The 15,619-nt window shown below is 38.8% G+C and overlaps 1 protein-coding gene across 1 annotated transcript in view; it reads left to right on the top strand.

Moving 5' to 3' along the window:
* Positions 1–14,938, top strand: part of LOC132141306 (zinc finger ZZ-type and EF-hand domain-containing protein 1-like) — a 34,274-nt gene extending 19,336 nt beyond the window's left edge. The window contains exons 38-54 of the mRNA XM_059550710.1: positions 94–235; positions 339–511; positions 892–1,172; positions 1,754–1,928; positions 2,066–2,198; positions 2,786–3,018; positions 3,285–3,602; positions 3,801–3,901; positions 4,346–4,481; positions 4,569–4,928; positions 5,152–5,295; positions 5,385–5,553; positions 6,486–6,584; positions 8,025–8,190; positions 8,867–9,017; positions 12,060–12,131; positions 14,672–14,938. Coding sequence (XP_059406693.1) covers positions 94–235; positions 339–511; positions 892–1,172; positions 1,754–1,928; positions 2,066–2,198; positions 2,786–3,018; positions 3,285–3,602; positions 3,801–3,901; positions 4,346–4,481; positions 4,569–4,928; positions 5,152–5,295; positions 5,385–5,553; positions 6,486–6,584; positions 8,025–8,190; positions 8,867–9,017; positions 12,060–12,131; positions 14,672–14,752 — 2,934 coding nt within the window. The 3' untranslated portion in view covers positions 14,753–14,938. The remainder of the gene's footprint in view (positions 1–93; positions 236–338; positions 512–891; positions 1,173–1,753; positions 1,929–2,065; positions 2,199–2,785; positions 3,019–3,284; positions 3,603–3,800; positions 3,902–4,345; positions 4,482–4,568; positions 4,929–5,151; positions 5,296–5,384; positions 5,554–6,485; positions 6,585–8,024; positions 8,191–8,866; positions 9,018–12,059; positions 12,132–14,671) is intronic.
* The last annotated feature ends 681 nt before the right edge of the window (positions 14,939–15,619 follow it).

Genomic DNA, 15,619 nt, shown 5'->3' with positions numbered 1-15,619 from the left:
AAAATCCCCAGGTTATAGCTAACAACAGTGTGATAAACACACTGTGTAACTTTTTTTAATAGTAATCTTCTTGTTTTTATTCCTCTTCACAAGAAACCACAAAAGCAGGAGCCAGATACAGAAGGGGATGAGAAGAGAAGGAGGAAGCTTGTCTCTCAGGATACGTCAGACTCATCCAGTCCAAGTCAGACACCCTCTGTGTCTAGTGAAGACACGCTGTCCCCTGGAGTCAGAGGTGAGCCTGTCAGAAGACAACAGAATATAGAAGGTGTAAATGGGGACAAAAACAGCGAAGTACAGATGTTAAAATGTATTTTATCTTCTTATTTTCACCTCAGTTTCAGAGTCAAGTGGAGATACTATCACATCTCCTACCTCAGAGAACATGGACGCATATAAGGACCAGGAGGAAAAGACAGCCCGGGGGCCGCTACAGGAACATGTGTTTGCCGAATGCTCCAGAGAGAGAATTCTGGGATTGCTGGCAGCCATGTTGCCTGCAAACAAACAGGTACCAACAAAGATTCCTGTTTAATTTGTAGTGCAAGGTTGCCAGGTTTTTTCAACAAATCCTGCCCAGTTGCTACTCAATACTAGCCCAAAGGCATTTCGATGGTTAAAATAGTTTTTTTGTGAGGTTGCACTGGCAAAATTTGCATTGCAGGGGCTAAATATCGCATTATTTAGGTCGCTTTAACCCACTGACATGCAAAACATCCCGCAGCAACAGTGCTGAAGTAGCCCAATTCTGTGGGAAAACCATTTTATAGTGATAGGCTTTTGGTTTCAGAAAATGTTTAATTTGTAACCTGAAATGAAGCCAGTTCAACTACCTATTTTTTGTTCCAAGAAACACCGAATATGCTAATATACCCATTTAATCCTCTACAGGGCAGCTCACTATCTTTGTCCAGCCTGAGTCCCATCCTGCCACTGCTGTTCAGAGTGGTCATCTCCAACGCCGGCTGTCTGAATGAAACATACCACCTGACACTAGGCCTTCTGGGACAGCTTCTGTTAAGGATCTCTCCTGCAGAAGCAGATGCAGCTGTGGCAGAGGCACTGACAGACAAATTTGAGTTACTCACCCTCGGGGATGGAGTAGCGCTTGATGTTCCTGGCTGGAAGACCACTCAATTGCTCTTCAGTCTGGGAGCAGTGTGTCTGGACAGGTAGTGTGACTGGATGTGTAATATATGGCCGTCAGAGGGCGCTCTATGCTGCTCAGTGCTCCTGTAGTCTATACCAAAAACATAGAGCGCCCTCTCACGGCTGGAGACGGTAGCCTAATGTTTTCTCTTGGTTTTAAATAAATGCGACTTACACTCCAATGCGACTTATATGTTTTTTTCCTCGTCATGACGTATTTTTGGACTGATGCGACTTATAGTCCGAAAAATACGGTATATATTAAAGAAATGTATACTTTTATTTGACAAGATTTTTCAGGCATTTATAATCTAAATAATGAATCATGGCTTCCCCAGAAAATATTAAGTAGCACAGCTGGTTTAACACTGGCGATGTTTCTGGGGCACCAAATCATCATCATCATATTAGAATGAATCTTTATTTTTATCTATTTTCTTGTAAATCATGTGACCTCAAATTTTGGTACTGAAATGCGGGAGGGACAGTCAAACATTTAGCTGAACTTTACCTCTACAGATTTTAATATTTTTTTTATTGACACCTTTTCAGTTTTTCCACGAAACCGTAAGTCTGTCCTTCACCTGTGTTTTCATCACAACAGTCGGATCGGTCTGGATTGGGCGTGCTCTGTGGCAGACATCTTGCGAAACCTGAACATTTCTTCTCAGTGGTGTGCTGTTGCGGCAGCGTTCACTGATCACTGCATCCAGCAGTTACCGCAGCAACTCAAGAGAACCAACCTCTTCACTTTGCTGGTGCTCGTGGGATTCCCCGAGGTATGGACCAAGATGTCACACTTGCATGCTCTAACACACTTAATAAAAGCTTGTATGAAGTTATGACATGCCATCTGTAGTCAAGACTCATCTGAGGCATTGTGACATTTTGAAAGAGCTGTGTGTCTGTGCATTAGGTGCTGTGTATGGGGACTCAGGCTGTATTCATCGATAATGCCAACGAACAACACAACGTGATTCTCCTCAAGCACTTCACTATGAAGAACAGAGCTGCTGTGGTGGACGTCAAGACTCGTAAGAGGAGAACAGGTGCGAGAAGATCTGTCATCGGGTTCTTCACACTCATTTCTCAAATGTTCTCAGCTGTAGAAATACCACTGCTGGCAGCCCTGAGCTGTATGAGTCTTTCTAAAGTCACAGGCTGTCATTGACATTTCAACCCAGCTTCATTTGCAAAGGGTGTGTCAGCTTTACTTACCTTGTTGCTCTGGTTTTACAGATGGTTTTTGTATGAAGGTACTTCTTAAGTAAATTTACAGGCTTCTAAAGCTTTTAAGAGCAAATATTTGTTGACCACTATGCTTCTTTCATATAAGTAAAACAATCATATGCTAGAAAAATAATATTGTAAGTAGTTGTGATAGAACTTGCTTTTACATTTGAGTTCTTTCAGTCAACCGCCAAAAATATATAGGATTAATGGTCATAATGAGTAGCCCCTCACGACTACCTTCAGAAATTAAACTGATGAGGACATTTCAATAGACAGGATGCTATTCAATTGGGACTTCCTAGCCTCAGTTTTAGTGGCTGCTTTGAGGAAAAACTTGTGGTCACTCAAATAGTAAAACAAAAAAGTGCATTAATGCATCTCTATTTTCGAACTTTTCTCTCAGTGAAAGACTACCAGTTAGTCAAGGCACAAGAGAGCAGCAGCAGGAATGATGCAGAGTCTCATGAGGGGCAAGCCGTGTCCCCGACCTCTGCCCTCCCGAGCCGCTACCTGAAGAACTTCACCTCTATTGTGAGTCACCTACTGCAGGTCGGGGTGGAGAGCAGCGCCCAAGATGCTGTGGAGGCCACCTGGGTGCTCTCTCTTGCTCTTAAAGGACTCTACAACACTCTCAAGGTATTCACCTCACACCTGCCCTTGTGCCCATGTCACTTTTGTGACATGTTTTGCTTGAAAAGTGTGTTGTGCTATCTTGCTTTGAAATAAATGCTTAGTTTTGATATTCTGTGTTATATATTCGATTTATTTATATTTGATCTGATGCAATGACATGTTTGGATGTTTGATTATGACTCTAGTTTCCAAACATGTTTTGGCGCCATTACATAAATGCTCAACTTGAACAAGTCATGACTGTGTTGATTTTCCTCTATTTCTTGCAGAAGCATGGGGTGGATCAGGTCCAAGAGGCCATCCAGGGCTCTGGCCTGATGCAGCTTCTGGTCCGTAAGTGCAGCAAGGGCACAGGCTTCAGCAAGATGTGGCTTTTGCGAGACCTAGAGATCCTCTCCATCATGCTTTATTCCTCCAAGCGAGAGATCCACTCCATGGCAGAGGACACAGACACCGAGACAGATGGAGAGAAGGAGAGAGAGAAAGAGAATGACTCGGATCACTCCAGCTGCTGCGCTGATGATGCTGATCCAAACAGACCGGATCCACTGGAAGGACTGGATGAAGAGACAAAGATCTGTTTCCAGGTCAGGCTTCAGACACACATCTGCTTTCAGACGTGGACCTTTTTCAGCTCTCTTGCAGCGTTTTTATCTAGAATGATTAAATGTGTTGTAATTGGAACTGGAGCAAGAAAGGGTGGCAGAGAATTCACAGTACTGGAATGTAGGGACGGGTATGTAGAGAAACATTTATTAGAGTTCTCATGTTTGTCTTGCTGTTAGATTACCCATGATGCTCTTAATGCCCCACTGCACATCTTGAGAGCCATGTATGAGCTCCAGATGAAGAGAACCGATTCTTTCTTCCTTGAGGTGCAGAAGAGGTGGGTTACACTTTGAATTATCATTTCATTCACATAGTCAAGGTTTAGAATGTATTTCTAGGAATGTACATGCATATGTAGACATGACTTTTAGTTCATTGTCCATTCTGTTTTTTTTTTTTTAAAGAAAATAGTATTTAGTATATAAAAATCTAATAATGTAATGTTATTATACACTGTCAATAGTGATTGGGTTTTATAATAATAAAATAATAATTATCACTACACATTTCATATTTTTGAAAATCTTAAAATTCATCATCAATTTTAATTGATCCCTCTGAATATCTACAAAGTGCTAAAGAGCTTGCATTTTCTGTGTAAGCTTATGAACAAAATTGCATGTAAATCTTGTGTATTTCTCAACTTTACAAAATGTAATCAAATTTATCTTTATCTCAAATAATCCTCTTTTTTTTTTTTCGAACACATATCATATCTCAGGTTTGATGGTGACGCTATAAAAACCGACGAGACTATTCGAACACTGGCACAGAAGTGGCAGCCATCTAAAAGACCTCGTTCCGAGGAAAGAAGTACCAAGGCTGTGGATACTGATATCATCATTGTGCCCTGTGTGGTAAGACTATGTTTAATATTTTAACAACCTAAACCATTTTGTGATCCAAAGTTAACATTAATTCTCTCTATTTTCTTTGACACTCAGTCTAAACCCACCCGGTGTGATCGAGCCACCGAAGAAGCAAATGTGGTCACACAGAAACTCATCACCAACACTGAGAGCGACTTCCAGCTGAGTTATGCCAAACAGCGGCGCACCAAAAGCTCAGCTCTGTTGCATAAAGAGCTGGATGCTCGCAGTAACAAAGCAGTGCGACAGTACCTTTTCAAAGTGAATGAAGCCATTGCTATTCTGTACGCACGTCACGTGTTGGCGACGCTGCTTGCCGAATGGCCCTCTGACACTCCCATCAGAGAGGAAGACCTGGAGCTGAGCGGAGCTTCTCACATGGCCTACATACTGGACATGATCATGCAACTAGAGGAGAGGGCGATGTGGGAGAAGGTGAGAAGGGGAAGGAGTGTGTGGATTCTATAGTCAGGATTTTGGGAACATTTACAGGCCAGGATTATTTCATTCTTGCCATGAAACTATACTTAGCATTTATTTTAAATGCATCAAATGTGGCATTTGTATTTTTCGTATAATAAGTATATGAATAAGTCATTCAGCTAAACCAAATCAGATTGTTGGTATGCATCTAATTCATCCACATGATTGATCTCAGATCTTGCAGAAGGTTCTGAGGGGCTGCAGCCAGAGCATGCTGGGTAATCTGTCGCTGACAGCATGTCAGTTTATGGAGGAGCCAGGAATGGCTGTGCAGGTCCGTGAATCCAAGCACCCCTACGACAACAACACTAACTTTGAGGTATGAATTGCATTTTCTATTACACCAAATCGATTGATCATAGCTGCGTTTTCCTGCTCCACTCCATGTCATCATGTGCGTTGTCTCAGGATAAGGTGCACATCCCTGGAGCCATCTTCCTGTCTGTGAAGTTCGACTCTCGTTGTCACACAGAGGAAGGATGTGATGAGCTCCTCATGGCCAGCAGCGGTGACTTGCTGCAGGACCAGCACACGTTCAGTGGTTCTCACCAGAAATGGATCGACTTTGAGATTCCAGGTGAGAATTTGAGAAAGTGGCATGTTTGAATGATATTTGTTTAGAAATGAATCATAAAGGAATGCTGTTTGCTTTGTTTAGACTCCAGTTGCAGGAAATGTTGGAGGAAAATCTGTTATTAAATCCATTAAATGTCTTTTGACTTTTTTTTTTGTACGACAGTAAAAGCAAATTATTTAAATATCATCTTTAAATATCATATTGACTTTGTATTAAGATTGAAAGCATGTTGTTTTTTGAACACATTAGTATAGATCTGAAGGAAAGCCTTTCCGGGGAGATTCAAATGCAACAATATAGCATATTATTATTATTATTATAAACAAGAATATAAATATTGTTCTATAGCAGTGCTATTGTATTAAACATATTTAATAAAGATCATACAAACTTTCTTAAACACACAAAGTTTTCACTTCCCCTGGCACTCCTCTTGTGGCCCACCTCTGGTTTAAGTGGAATGTGTTTGTCTCTTGAATTTTCTGGCCAGTTTACAAATCCAGGTCAATCTGAAGGGTTCACAAATGTTTCTACACATTTGTATATGTACATCAGTTTTCACTTTGGAGTTAAAGGGTTAGTTCACCCAAAAAAGAAAATGATGTCATTAATGACTTACCCTCATGTCGTTCCAAACCCGTGAGACCTCCGTTTATCTTTGGAACACAGTTTAAGATATTTTAGATTTAGTCCGAGAGCTCTCAGTCCCTCCATTGAAGCTGTGTGTACAGTATACTGTCCATGTCCAGAAAGGTAAGAAAAACATCATCAAACTAGTCCATGTGACATCAGAGGGTCAGTTAGAATTTTTTGAAGCATCGAAAATACATTTTGGTCCAAAAATAACAAAAATAATGACTTTATTCAGCATTGTCTTCTCTTTCGGGTCTGTTGAAAAATGTAAGGGTTGTTTTTTCCTCTTTCTCCTCTAGGGGACACTCTCTACTACAGGTTTATATCAGATATGAGTAACACAGAATGGGGCTACAAGTTTTCTGTGACTGGTGGCCATCGAGGCTGCTTCCAGACTGGTATGCAGTGTTTTCTCTTTTGATGTCTATCACTAATGTCCTCTAGTTGTGCTCTAGAATCATGCAATGAAACAGAAATGTCCATCTCATTTAGAAACCATCGCAGTAATACCATCATTTCATGTGATGTGATACATTCCTACAGTGTTTTCAGGTTGTAATGTTGGTGTCCCACTAGCTTGTTTTTCAGTCGTAAGCTTCATTTACACAGCTGTTTGAGAATCAGAGGGGCTCTGTGAGTGTTAACAGCCACATAAACTCAACTTCCTGCTGAGTCGGTGGCCCTGCCGACCCTACAATCATACCTAACTCAGTGAGCTAAGGCAAAGCCACAAGTCATAAACGCTGACTGTAAAATCATGATGAGAAAATGCTAAAAACTAAATGCTGAATTTGGGCATCTCAACATTATGTTGTACAGTATGAAATGCTAAAACTTAAAACTATTAAAAATAATTTTCAGTAATTGTAATAAAGCCAAGATAAAAATAAAAAAAAAAACTAAACAAAAATTAGAAAGTACTTCAACTAAAACAAAAATGCATTAGAAAAATCCAGTATAATTGACAATAGTACATAACCAAAATGTCAAATGAAAACCGAAAATATACAAATAATTGAATTCAGAATATCTATAATACAATAAAAGTATGTAAATAGTACTAAAATAACACTAAGATGGCATTTAGCAGCATATTAAATTACTAGTGCGTTGTGTGTGTAGAGTTTTTATTAAGGTTTAGAACTATAGAAATGTTACCTTGGAAGTTTTTATTATGTATTATTATATTTTAGTTTCTGTTTATACGAATGTTTATTATATTTCAAGTAATTGTTTTTTAATTATTTTAGTTAACAATAGCTACAGTATGTTCCCATCCACCTATCGCATAAAAAACGCTGGATGGAAATGCTAAGATGCGCATAAATGTAAAAAACGAAGGGGCACATTTGAAAAAATATGCATAGACATCGATGGATAAATGAATTTAATGATAACCCTGTTGCATTTTGGATGACAGCAAAGGTGACATGCTAAATGTAAAAATAGACAAAATAAGCATGAGTAATTACATAAACTGATAATGATATATATATATTTTTTTAAACTATACAATTGATCATGTCTGTCAGTACTGGGTGACGAGTAGCTTTGAACTCCTTTCCTGTGTCTCATCCACCTTTAATCAAAGAATGAATAGACGTGCACCTACTGCTCTGTTTCTGATGTTATTATTCTGTAATGGAATATCAAATGGGTTTCTCAGCACCTCATTTATGGTGTCTGCCAGCTCATTTGCTGTTTCACAGATGAGGCTTAAGAGGGTAAACAAGAGAAATAAAGCAGCCACACTTGTGAATTTAATGTATATTATTCTTCTTGTTTTTACATTCTTTTTCAGCTTGCAAGTTGGCTAATACATTCACTTTTATGAACAGGGTTTGAGATCCTGAAGCAGATGCTAGCAGATGAGCAGGCATTGACTCACCTCCCGCTGACTGACATCTGGGAGTGGCAGGTGGGCGTGGCCTGTCGGCAAACAGGAAACCAGCGGCTGAAAGCCATTCACCTGCTGCTACGGCTCCTGCAGTGTCCGTCTCAATGGTGTGTCCCTTCTTACTTTCTGAAAAGCTTTGACAGCATTTATTCAACCCAGCAGAAGGTAGTCGATTCACCCTGCAGTGCTTTAAAGCCGCCCCACTATTCTAAAGAGATGAGGCAGCAACTGGTCTGTCAGGTCAGTTCTGCTCTCTGTGGATTGCAGGTGCAACTTGGCCCAGTTAAACAAGCCTCGAGATCTTTCGTACGCTCTGCAACTTTTGTTTCGTTTCTGAAGAAAACCTGAATCAGTTTTTCTCCAGAACCACTTCTTTAATGGTTTATATTAACTTCTGCTCCTTCATTTGTGTGTTTTGTATTGGCGAGCGTTCAGATTTACACAACGTTTGCATAACGCATCTGATGGTAGCTTTCTGCCTTGATTGTTCCCATGGCAACAAGGTCACATGTCAGGGTGATTTGCATGATTTCCATGGTGTTTGGACAGTTGCATCATCATCAGCAGCAGCAGCAGCAGACAGAGCGTGTATGAGAGAAGTAGAGACAAGGACCTGTGGTCTTAGGTTGAGGAATAGCCCATGCAAATGGCCACCTGTCCACCACAAGGGGAACATTAACCAGGCGAATCAGATGGCCATATAATTCAAATATGAGTAATGATAAAGCCAAGATCATTCAGAGTGTAATGACCTCACATTTTGATTGTTGTGTGTTAACACAGGGGTTGTGACCTTACACTTCTGCGGCCGCTGTGGCAGCTCTTCACTACTATGGAGAGTGGTTTGATTCAGGACCCCACCAGCATCACGGTCCTCCTTCGTCTCCATCGCGCTCTCACGGAGCTCTTCTTCATCGCTGAAGCCAAGGCCATGGTGAGTGACCAGGGTCCTCCTCCGTTCTTTAGCATCTCTTTTAAAAACATTTATGAGAAAACATAAAGTATAAGAATAACAGCAGGAGATCATTAGGTAGAGTAAATAATTAATTTCTTTACACTACTGCTCAAAAAATATGTGGTCAGTAAGATTGAAGATAATACTTTTATTCAAAAAGGACACATTCAATTGATCAAAAGCGACACATTTCTATTTTAAATAAAACTGTTGTTTTGAACTTTCTATTGCTCAAAGAAGCCTTAAAAAAGATGTTAAGCAGCACAACCGTTTTCAACATTGATAATAATAAGAAATGTTCCTTGAGAACCATATCAGCATATTAGAATGATTTCTGAAGAATCATGTGACACTGAATACTGGAGTAATTATGATGACAATTCATATGTGGAATATAAATGTGGAAACCTGGACTGGAGAGTATTAAGGTTTTTATTGTCCTGTTTAATGTTATTCAGTCTGAATCACATCAGGGTTTGTGTGAGAGTCTGTCAGAGGAACTTCCACCAGCACTGTTCTCTGTTGAGTGTGTATGTGTCTGAATGCCAGAGTTTACGCATTTGTATTCTACACTCACCTACCAAAATAATACACCCACTTTAAAAACACACAGGCCTGACATTAACCTTAAGGACTATGTTTACATGGTGTAGCATGGGAGTCCGCAAGACTTCAGAATGATAATTTAATAGGATTTCTAATGCTGGTCCTGTTTACCGATGGAGGATCCTCAGCTCACACATAGTTGAACTGGATCTTCTAGATAATCTGTATGCTTGGACTTTTAAACAACTGGTTCCAATGTCTTTTTCAAGTGGATGTGTGTAGTCAGTTTCTCTCAAGTGTAATAGCAGAGTAGCGTTTGACAGCCACAAAGCAACAAACTTTTCTGGGGAATATTTCATTAAGAAAGTGTGTTTCGCACTTCATTTGATATTTTATTATTTAATGCAAAGAAATGTATAAATACTTGTGAGTGGCTTTAGTTTCCAGAAGCCAGGCACTAGAGGGCACTAACAGATCTTCTTGTGTTCAAAGAAAGCCAAAATATTCTTCAAGGACAGATATGGTCACATACAGTGTTCAGAGAAACACAAACATCATGAACATACACAGTATGTGATGTGTATACTTTTATAAATATCCATGTCATGTAAAACCTTGACTATCAGGCCTGAGTAAATGCCTTTCTTTCTTTGAGCCTGTAAATGGGAGGAAAGTTTTTATGACAATACTCTTTCATCCTTTGATCCATAATCCTTTAACAGCCAAGTTGGACATGAATATGAAGTGGTTAGTGTGTGTGTTTGAATGGGAAATGTTTAAGTGAGTATTAGTCTCAAGGACTGACAGGCAAATAGATGAAGTGAGAGAGTGTTGACTGATTACACCAGTAGATGCTCAGCACTGTTTGGCCTCATTGTGAAGAGCTTTAATCTCTCCCACAGCCACTGCACTTCTCAGAACTGACTATAAAGATTTCAGACCTCTCAGCAGCCAGATGATCATGAGCGATCCATTGTTTATTTTCAGCAAGGCAACGCTACACAGTGGGGTCAGAACGCTGATCTAATGGGAGATTGTTGGCACGCATTTGCAAGAGAGTCTCAGCATGTCATTGCTCAGCTGTTGCAGCATTTGAGTCGGAAATGAGACGGAAAGAAAAAAATAAAAAGAGATAAGAAGCCAGGCTTGTAGTATGTGTAGTATACTCAATTTTGCAGGATGATAAAAGCCCCTCCTTCTCAGAGGAAGTGGTTTTCAAAAGTGTTCTGACATGACAAAAGCTGCAGCCTCTTCACAGTCTACAGAAAGCTGTGTTGAGAAGTGTTTTGAGACGTCTAGATGTTGTTCGTTTTGGTGTAGAAGTGGAGTGCAAACCGACCAGCTTCTGTTAACTCAAAGCATTGTTGACACTCCAGTCATAATTCCTACAATTAAAGTATTCAAAACTGAGTTGGATGTATTTTAAGTGTTTAAAAAAAACTTTACTTAAATGTAATGTCATTCAAGTATGTCACTCTTTCATCACTGCTTAATGAAATTTGTAGGAAAGAATTATTATTACTTAAACACCCACACACTGTATACATATATGTATATACTGTGTGTGTGTGTGTGTGTGTGTGTGTGTGTGTGTGTGTGTGTGTGTCTATATATGTACATATATATAATGTGTGTGTATGTGTATATATGTATGTGTTTGTATATGTCTATATATATATTGTGTGTGTGTGTGTGTGTGTGTGCGCGTCACTTTTGTAAACTTTTGATCAATTTAATGTGTCCTTGGTGATTAAAATGTTTTCTTTCTTTTAAAAAAAAATAGTAGTCTATAGCATATCATGTAATTTATTCCCATAATTTTGTATATTTGCATCCTCTTATCTTTTAGTAGCGCATTTCAACCAGTATGAGCAAAATAAGGAAATAAATTTTGATATCTATGTGCAAACTTCCTTTTAAATGTTTAACAACAGTTGCACATCTTTGGTGCTGTGCACCAAACAGTGCACCAAGTTGCTATTCCTACTTCACATAACATGTTTAAATGGGTTTTACGTTTTGAAGTTTCCACCATACACCTTCAAAAGTTCTCCAGGGATTGTATAATAGTCTCTACATAACACAGAAATACTTACTTAGAGACTCTGGACTCTTAAACGTGATCAATGTAAAATACCTGGAACAGTGCAAATACTCCTGCCTCAGGAAATGAGAAAGCAGGGCTGATTTAGATGGTGTCTGGTTTGATTCAGAGTTATGTCATGAACAACGTGGTGCTGTTTCAAACAGATTAACAGCTCGTGTTGAGCTACAGGAGTGGGAGCCAGTCTGGTGAATAACAGTGTAGTCTAACTGGCCTTGAATTCAACTGACCTATCCTGGCAAGTGCCAGAGAATAAATGAAGCATTGCAGCATGTTCTCTATATCGATGACCTTTAAAGGGGCTAAATATTTCATATTCGTGTTGTAGTTGAATACTAAAGCTGTCCCGTGTCTTTTCATTTGTCCATCAGGAGCAGGACGTTCTGCAGGAGTACCTTCTTGCTCTCACTACAAATGAACAGCTAGTAGTGCGCACTGCACAGGTAAGACTTCCACAGTCCCTGTACAAAAAAAAATACAAGCTAAAATATGATTACAATACAAAACAAGCTCAAGTATAATGGAACGAAACAATTAAATTCCTATTTAACAATAAATTCAATAAATGGATCTTTAATAAGAGAGTCATTTAGTAATCGAAGCTGTTAGGAATGTAAAAAATGCAAGTTAATACTGAAAATACTGAACAACATTTTGTTTTTTCCAAGTTCAGACCAGGCTTTATAAACAGTCATGAGCATGTTTTAAAAGCTATGCCATAAAGTAAATAATACAGCAACAGGTTTTCTTAAACATTGAATAAATATGGCCCATCCGTTTAACTTGTTTATTCGGTGCAATTCATTGTTTTTTAAAACAGGCAGTAAAAAATGAATAGTACCAGAGATAGGCCATTTTCTGGAATTTGATTAACTGAATTGAATTTAATTGAATTAATCTTTATTTCGAACAATTCATAAAATTATAATAAAAAAAAAATGACAGCAATTTATAAGAAATATCCATATAAATAAACAAACATGAATAACATAATAATATAATAATCAACCTGTTCGAAAAGGGATAGTTAGAAGCCCTAGGCTTATCAAAACCTACCCCCAGTAACTACCCAAACCAATTCACAATCTAACAAGAAAAATCAACATTTTAAATAATACAACAAAAAAATACTAAATTAAAATAATTAACTGACATTTAATGTAATAATATTTGTAATCAGTGTATACCACTGAATATTTTGACATAAGGGAGGAGAAGGATACAACTAGTAAGGGTTATGCCGTCAAAGATGACACACAGTATTAAGAAAATAAACCGTTGCAGCGATGTACAAATGAGTACCCATATATACCAGCAGCCACAAAAGGTTTTCAGTGGTGATGGATGGTTCACTGTGGCAAAGCCTAGTGCATTAACTTGTGCCATAAAGCTGCTAATTCACAGGAAGGACAGGAAACCGCAGCACAGTGGAGCGGTGAAGGTTGGTCAAATGGACGGCTGCATCCAATGTCCCACTATATGCTGATAACTTATAATGATCCTGTAATGTCTAATGGTGTGTTATTAAGCTTGTTTTATTTGCAAACCCTGATGACTGACAGCCATTGTACAGTATGGCTACTTGATGAAAAATTAATGAGTGTAATTTATTATTACTTCGATTCGTTCCATGGAAGCATATGGGTAGCAATATTCAATTTGGGATGTAATATGCAAAATGACAATGCAATATGTAAAATAACAATGCATTTCTGTATTTACATTTACATTTTCCAATACATTTGTGTATTGTGTATTTGGGGGCTGACACGTGATCGGCTCGGAATGCATTTTCAATGTGCACATTGAATTTTGCTACATTCATTGCGGGACATTGAATGAAAATGCAATCGTAAGTGTCTTGACTGTGAGTGTTTATGCATTTAAGAAAAATAGCATTTAAATGATAATTTTGCCACAGTTTTTGCTTGAACATGTTATACATATCTAATCATTTCTGTAATACATTTTCATTTTAATTTTGCAACTTATAAAGCGTTAAAATTAGTATTCATTTTACATATTAAAACTGGTGTATGAAATGGCAAATGAAAATTATGTAATTTTTAATTTTCATTTTCATTTTGCACCAAACGTTGCACAAATGTATTGGAAAATGTAAATGTAAATACAGAAATGCATTGTCATTTTACATATTGCATTGTCATTTTGCATATTACATCCCAAATTGAATATTGCTACCCATATGCTTCCATACGTTCATGTTGCTTCTTTTGCAGTAACATTCGTTTTACTGCAAATTGATACATGCGATTTGGGGAAAATACTTCTCTAGTGTTTGACTGTTCACTTACTGTAGATAGATAACGGCATTACTAACAAAATTGCCCTTGGTGAAATAAATATTTGCGCTCCTCATCACATGACGGCTCTAATCAAATATTATGCTAAAACAGCTGAACATCAGAAAGCATATTGATAAAAACACCTGTGTCGATTCTCGCACGAGGTGTACGAGTTCCCATCATCCATATACGTGCGTGTTTATGTGTGGGCTGTGGGCAACTCTATTGCATTTAGTCATTAACCCCATTATTGTGTTTGGTGTGGCTAAAGGAATACATTGTGTTGTGTGGGATGCGATTTAATGCTCTGTATTTATCTTATCCCGAGCACCTTTTTAGCTCGAATAATAACATACTTGTAATATTCATCATGGCCAAACAAGTGGTTTGATGTCATTAACAAAATAGCATTTTTGTGGCAAAAAAAGTTTTTAAACGGGTCGAACGGTGACATATTTGAAGTGTGATAATTGTGTGGGGGTGTTTTAGCTGAGCTTTGAGGGACACAGGTGTGTGAAACGGTTTGATAAATTACCCACAATGTTTTGCTTAATGGTTTTTCTCTCTCTCTAACACTCTCTGACTTTTTTTCTGCCATTGTTGCCCCCTTCTTTTTTTCTCCTGCTGTACTCATTTACTTTTCTTTATATCATTCTCTCATCTGTTTTATTGCACAGGCGCTGAAGAACATCGCAGCCATCAGCCTGGCCATTAATTACCCAAATAAATCCACTAAGCTGCTCAACCTGTCCCCATGATAGAGGGATGAAAGCGAGATCGAGATGAGAGAAGGGAAGCTTGCCAGAGGCCTATGGGAATGGCCTTCTGCGCTCGACAGCTGTGGCAGGAGTGGGCCACATATCGTCTTCCAGAAAAACCCACCCCTGTGCTGTTTAATCATAAAGTGGGGGGCACTGCAATCTTGTGTCTCTTAATAATCGCTATTTCTCATCTTTTTTTTTTTTTTTTAATATTTTTTTATCCCCCCAACTTTACCTCTGCTTTAACAATGCGAGTTTAGTGGGCTGTGCCAAATTTGTTTTCTCACGTAAGCACAAGGTTTTTTCTCCCATTCCTTCAGTTTCTTTTTCGGAAAAGCCACCGTGGGCAAGACAATCGATCAAAGTGAAAGCAGGTCACCTTTCCCTGCCTCACACACTATCCCTGGACACATTGCCTAAAAATACAAAGCTGCTGGCGCAGTCTCATCCTTCAAAGTGGCCCGAGACTATGTATACGACTAATTTATCGATATCGATGCGAAACCATGGGGCCTTCTCTCTGTGCACTCTCAGTGGGGCCTGAGCTGATGTTTGTTCAGTTCTAGCAGCTAGCCGTTACACTTGAAAACCACATGCTTCTAGACAAATGTCAGCTGATGTTTGTATGTAAAAAAAAAACAAAAAAAAAACGAGTTTAACGTGCCATGTGAGTCCAGAAGACGCCGTTTGCCTTACGAGTGCAGCTCAAAGTGATCGTGAAACTGATTGTGGCTCAAGTAGCAAAGTTCTAACACGTCCTAGTAAGAGGAATGTCAGCGCTTGTCTTCCATTGTCACGTCCCAGATTCTCAACTCACTCATAATGCCGCATACCACCAGGAAATATAGAGCATTATGTACAGAA

This window comes from Carassius carassius, chromosome 5 (assembly GCF_963082965.1).
Source record: "Carassius carassius chromosome 5, fCarCar2.1, whole genome shotgun sequence".
In the NCBI taxonomy this organism is placed as follows: Eukaryota; Metazoa; Chordata; class Actinopteri; order Cypriniformes; family Cyprinidae; genus Carassius; species Carassius carassius.
Note: the sequence above shows the minus strand (reverse complement) of the source record. Positions and strands in the feature narration are given on the sequence as shown.